Genomic DNA, 6,557 nt, shown 5'->3' on the forward strand with positions numbered 1-6,557 from the left:
TCTTTTCAGAATGTGGGATGACAATGCCAGGGAAACTGAACACTTGTTTGGAAATTTCAAAAGCGCGGCTTGACTAGATTGATACATAGAGGGCGCTCCATGTAGACTGTACAATGGCGACAGCGGGGAACGCGTTCGAGAAAACAGAACGTCGAAGACTTTGGATCGGAAATATCGACGAAAAGATATCAGAGTAAGCGAAAGATACAAATGACCATTTGCCGAAATTACTTAGGTATCTCATAGAGCTTTCAAACAGCAAATACATATCGTTCAATTTCTTAAAATTGGCTAATGAAATCTGGCCATCATCACTTGTCATGTCACCTTGTCACTTGTGGCTGTGCACAAACCCTATGGGACTGGTCTGAAAATTTGTTTAGACTGGTCTAGTGTCAAGTGAAAGTGTTTTCTTAGTAAAATTTTCAATATTTTACCAGCAAAATGTTACTTTTTTTGGTAATCCTTATCTTTAGGACACCTGTGGCGTAGCGACTGTGAAAATGACAAGTTTTACCGTAACTTATGCAATCATTTTAAGTGGCGTAAGTTGTGACGTACAGTAGCAACTGAGAATGACAAGTTTTACCAGCAAATTGTGACTGTCAGAGCCTGTTATCAGGTTATTGCACAACTGGTACAACTATAGAATGCAGGGCCACTTTACTCTACATCCGCGCCTCCGTACGGCTGCGTGGAGGCGTGGAACCGCAGTCGACCTACCTCCGAAAATCGATCGTGGAGTCGTGGAGCCGCAGAGAATTGCGCCCTCTATCGGTGCGCGTCTCTGCGACTCTGCGACTCCGCGCCTCCGCCACTCCAGTGCCCCGCGTCTCCGCGATTCTGCGACTCCAAGACTCCGCGCCTCCGCCACTCCAGACAGTGCCCCGTCGCCCTCCTCCCTTCCTAATTTGCGAGCCCATTTAAAATGGGTATGGATGCTTCGTTCTCAAAAAAATTCCGCCGAGAATTGCGCCCTCTATCGGCGCGCGTCTCTGCGACTCCGCGACTCCGCGCCTCCGCCACTCCAGTGCCCCGCGTCTCCGCGATTCTGCGACTCCAAGACTCCGCGCCTCCGCCACTCCAGACAGTGCCCCGTCGCCCTCCTCCCTTTCTAATTTGCGCGCCCATTTAAAGCGATTCTGCGACTCCAAGACTCCGCGCCTCCGCCACTCCAGACAGTGCCCCCAACACATTTACAAGCACGCCCTCCCTTCCGATCCTTCATGGGAAGCTTAGAAGACAAGTGCATTCCTTCGCTGTACTTAGCACTTTTTGCAGGTTTGCATATCTATTACTCCTATTCCATCCACGCCTCCAGGCAAAACAAAAAACCTTGCTTCGGCGTGGCCCTGCATTCTATAGTTGCTCCCCCAAACTTATCAAGGTTGATGCAAGACACTCACAACTTTTATGTTTAAAGTAAATGAGTTTTTACATGAAGAATATAGAGTTGCTGAATCATTCCAAAGAAAAAATAATTTTCAAAATTTTATTTTGTTGCGTATTAAACAGTCTTACCATGGAGGTAGGAATTCTCCATGGTCTTATGCATGGTGCAATCTGCACACTTTTTTATGAATATATTGCTGCAGACTAGAGCTACAATATCCACTGAGCGTGTGTCAACTTTGGGCTATTGCCTGTTATTGAGTAATCTTTGGCATTCTCTTAAGTGTCTGGATGTTGCACGCGGCCGAGGGTGAAAAGCGCACAAGAAGGCGTGCCTCACTATAGAGAGTTTCAAAGATTACTGCATGATAGGCAACAGCAACAGTGCACTTTGTCAAAATTAACGCAAGCTCATTGGATGATTAAAGCTCCAGTCTGGTTCCTTGACCCATTGAAACCCTACTCAAACTCTAATATTTTGCTAAAAAATGTGGGCAAATTTTCTTGTCTGTTTTTGTGTCTTGAATTCAAAAGTGAGTAAATGTTGAGTCGTTAGCAAAAGACCATAATATACAGTACATCTAAGGCCAAAAAAAAAAATAAGTCGGTCTCTGGTCAGCGCGCGCGTCGATTTTAAGCATGCGCGTCGATCTTTTTTTTTTTCCAAAATGTTCCACGGTAGCTCCAACAGCGCCCTCTATTTCCGCACCTCCTCAATTTTTTTTACCAAAGAGCACCAAGGAATGGGAAATTGCACCAAGGCAAATGATCGAAAGCACCAAGGCAAATTATGGAGGCCACTAATGTACATGAGGACACCAAAAAAGCAAAATAGTACCCACCTTGTCTGTACAATCCAAGCTGAAGAAAGAAAAAAAAAAGGAAAAAAAAAAAAAAAAAACCGCGTGGCCGCGTCAATTCCGGAACTTTGGTCTGACCAGAGACAGAATATTTTTTTTTTTTGGCCTAATGGCAAATTTTTTAGATGAAAGTCACATGGTTAACAAGAGTAAAATGCATTGTTAACAGGTACAATCTTCTGAAGTTGCTGAGACGTCACGGTGAAATCGCCCAGTTTGATTTTCTCTTCCACAAGACGGGTCCCAGTGAAGGCAAACCCAGAGGCTATTGTTTTGTTAGCTTCAAGACACAGGAGGTACCGAATTTTAAATCCCTGATAGGTTTAGACCAGCAAATGTTAAAGCATGATTTTCAAAATCCTCCTGTATTATTGGGCGAACCACCATCAGTCGATCACTTAGTCTTTCTAATTTACTGGTCTGGATAATTGTTTTCAAAAACAGAAGTAAAGTCTGAGAATTCCTACAGGATTAACCGATCGCGCAAGTGCTTTTCTGAAATATCAACCAATCCTGCTAAACATGTTCAAATCAGTCAATGGTCTTACTCCCACATACATGTACCTTTCAGACAGTATTGTACTTCATAAATCAGCAAGACAGGGTATTCGCTCTGATACTACACAGCTTGTGGGGTCTAGGAGTAAAGATTCATTCTCTATCTACACCCTTTTTTTTTTTAAGTTAACACAACTTGCGTTAGTAGAAAAACTTGCACTTACAGATTTTCTCCTTTCACCTTCAACCTTATCCTCTAGGAGGCTGAGCTTGCCATTCACGCTCTGGACGGTAAACTGGCACTGAACAAGAGACTTGCCGTGAAGTGGGCCCACTCACAGACACCAAACTTCAAGGTACGTTCAGTACATTTGTTAACAATTCCAAACCACTTCGTGTTGGATTTTAGACTACCATGACACTGAATTCAGATGATTAGATGAACATGTGTGTGAATATTTGAGTGCTTCTCATTTTTTTATGTATATTAAAAGTATTTATTCAGTTGAACAAACAAAATTAACTGAAGCAGGGTTCGATCTTTCAAGCACTGGATTGCTATCTCGGTTCCAGCCCTATGCTGATAGTTCCCATTTTGTGTCTTTGTTCAAGGGATCCTAGTCAGAAGCAAAAAAACCTTGCATTCCATGTACCCATGGATTTCACCCAAAGTGACCTTGCTAGCCGCATTTGCAATGCTGCAAACATTAGTATAGCAAATGGGGATCACACAGAGAGGATATGGCTTTCTTTTTCAAATTTTCAAATAAAGTACGTAAGAAAACTGACTTGGTGTATTAAAATTATTTTTAAATTTGAAAAAAAAAATGGACTGGTAACCTTCGAGTTGCTGTTCCACTGGTCTATCAACTGAGCTATCTAGCCCAATGTTGGTGGTTCCCCATTTTGTCAATATTTTTGTTCAAAATGCTCTCTTTTATTTTTGCTGTAATTTCCAGACACAGGAAGAATCCCTTGAAGATGAGAAAACGTCTCTAGCTCCAGACAAACTGCCAAGCAGTTTTGGGGGTCACCAGTCAGCTGCACCTGGTACCAGCACCAAGAAACAAGCACTAGTAAACAGGTAAATCATGCAACTATATTGTTTTAGACTTATGTTCTAGTTATTCCTAATGATAAGAATTAGGTTTTGCATTCACTACAAATCAACTGTTGCTGTCATTCAAAACAACTCCAGATGCTGTAGTTAATTAAAATTAATGGAAAAACATTATCTCTCAAAAACCAAAGTCTATTTTTGTCGACTTGAGTCACTCCTAACACTTAATTCTGCCAAAACCATGGGATGCCAGTATGAACCAGGTGTTGGAGAGTTGGTGTGGATGTAAGATACTAATAAAAGCTCTTGCTATCGATTCAGATAATTTCGTAGATGCTGTTAATGTTGCTTTCGATGAACAGGATAAGCAGGTCAACTACTTGCTGTTTTTGTTTAAAACTTTAAATCTCAGACCTATGTTTGCCTTTCCATGACAGTAATGATGCCAAGATCCGAGCCATCGAGAGCAAACTGAGACAAATGGAGCGAGCCAGTAGTGACTTCACCGTTGTACCTACCTACTCGTCAGCAACGGCAAAGTCCAAGAGTGGCAGGCAAGGTCACTCAGACAAACGCTTCAAGCCGTACAAGAAGAGGTGACACCAAATACCGCTATACATGTACAGAAACTCAGGTGCAATATCATGCTTTTATTTCTTTTTTAAATTTCTTCTTTTTTTTCCTAGTCCAAGGGGGCAAACCCTACTCCTTTGTGCTCGGTCATAGAATTCTTACAATACAGGGTGAGTCAAAAAAGCAAAACCCCAACCCTCCAAAATATATTCATATTTAAAAAATGTGTAGCACCAAACATACTAAATAATGACTGGAAAACCAATTTAATGTCTTTGGTACACCACTTAAATGAATATTATGTTGTCCCTTCTAATTTGACACCAAATTTGTTGTGGTGAAGCTTGTAATATGGAAGATTTCATAAATTTTCCACTTTTCAGCCTTTGAATACTTTTGCATGGAAATTGGCCAATCATCAAACATATATCGCTCTTTGGTGTTAACAACACTTGTACTGTACATTATATGGAACACTATTTGTTTCTAAATGCATATATGCGTACTTGATTTCTTTTTCTTGTGTATAGTTTTGTTTCTTTGTATTTATTTGTACATAATTATGCACTTTTTTTAACCCATCCTCTTGTTTTCCAGCTCTCTTAATTGTACCTTAATATAACAACTTATTCCTGTTTGTTTTTTGGGGGGAGGGGCTCTTAACAATTGTGCATATGCTCACTTATGCCCAATGTTAAATTTATACTTCAATAAAAACGTTTCTCGATTGGTTGTCAACAAGATAATACTTTTCTGCAAAAAGCAAAGTTGTGAAAATGAGAGTGCATTCAAATGATATAATCACCAAAGACATTTACATGTAGGCTTTTACAACATGCATTTCTAAAAAAGATTTTTATAGAAATGCATGTTGTAAAAGCCTAAATGTCTGTGGTGAATATATCATTTGAATGCACTCTCATTTTCACAACTTTGCTTTTTGCAGAAAAGTATTAATTTTTTTAGTGCTACATGCAGAATGTCTATATTGGGTTTCGTTTTTTTTTTTTAACTCACCCTGTAGTGTTCGTCTTTAGTTGAACTTATCTGAATAAACATTTTATCAAGAATTAAGTTATTTTACGGATGTAGAAATCATCATGACTGCCCCCTACCTTTATCCATCTGCCTGCTACATGTACTATAAAGCATTTTGAAACCCTTGTTATGCGTAAAAAAATAGCATATTTATGGTATTTTTAAGTGTATAAAAATGAATAACTTGAAATAAAAAAATAATAAAAGAATTTCTTAAAATCTACTGTATTTGCCTAAACCTTCAAAGTATAAGGGTGTTTGCATATTGACTGATACTGTTACCTCCAAAGACATTTCTGCGTTGTTTGGGTTAGAGTAAATATTTGGCAAAATTTAACTAAAAAAAGGTAAGGCTAAGGCCACAAAAAAAAGTCTCCGGTTTCTGGTATGCGCGTCGCCATAGCCATGCACGTCGGCAAAATGAAAAAGTTTTTTTTTTAACGAAAGATGTTGTCTCATAACCGCCAAACTCACTGGTTTGACTCGAATCCTGCTGCTGCACAATTTTAACGTGTTTTTAGATTGGGTTATGGTCGAGAATAAGCTTTATGTGGCCTCTCTGGACTCCCATAATTTTGCACTAAGTTTAGTCGGGCACCATTTGCAGTCATCAGCCGACATTTGAAGCAAAATAATCAGGTAAAAAAAAAAAAAAAAGCTGCGTCGCCGCATTACTTTTTGGGCAAGCTCCATACCAGAAACCCGAGACTTTTTTTTTTTGGCCTAGCCCCTTGCTTTTTTTTTAAATTATGAAATGTTTTAAAGTTTGCAGAAAAAAAAGGATGCCTTAAGGACCCTAGAACACATTCCAATTTAATATCTGTAAATTGATGGATGCTCCTCTTCCCGCCAAAGGAATTTCTGCATTGTTTCAAAAAGTCAATTTTTGCCCAAATTTCATTAAAAAAAATGTAAGGCTAACCCCTTGGTTTTTTTTGTTATTTTGGCCAAAAAATGAAATTGCTTTAAAGTTGCAGGAAAGATGCCTAAGGGACCCTAGAACACATTCCCATTTAATTTGGGTGCTCCTCTTACCGCCTAAGGATTTTCTGCATTGTTTAGAAAAAAGTCAATTTTTGCCCAAATTTCATTAAAAATGTAAGGCTAACCCCTTGTTTTTTTTTCCGATTTTGGCC

General features: G+C 39.5%; 1 protein-coding gene across 1 annotated transcript; it reads left to right on the forward strand.

Annotated features, from left to right (window-relative positions):
* The first annotated feature begins 83 nt into the window (after nucleotides 1-83).
* On the forward strand, nucleotides 84-5,464 carry LOC119723334 (probable RNA-binding protein 18). The gene is made up of 5 exons (XM_038193908.1): nucleotides 84-193; nucleotides 2,422-2,548; nucleotides 3,011-3,106; nucleotides 3,710-3,834; nucleotides 4,248-5,464. The coding sequence occupies exons 1-5, from the start codon at nucleotides 114-116 to the stop codon at nucleotides 4,408-4,410; spliced, it is 591 nt and encodes a 196-aa protein (XP_038049836.1). The 5' UTR covers nucleotides 84-113; the 3' UTR covers nucleotides 4,411-5,464.
* The last annotated feature ends 1,093 nt before the right edge of the window (nucleotides 5,465-6,557 follow it).

This window comes from Patiria miniata, unplaced genomic scaffold (genome assembly GCF_015706575.1).
Source record: "Patiria miniata isolate m_02_andy unplaced genomic scaffold, ASM1570657v1 HiC_scaffold_17, whole genome shotgun sequence".
In the NCBI taxonomy this organism is placed as follows: Eukaryota; Metazoa; Echinodermata; class Asteroidea; order Valvatida; family Asterinidae; genus Patiria; species Patiria miniata.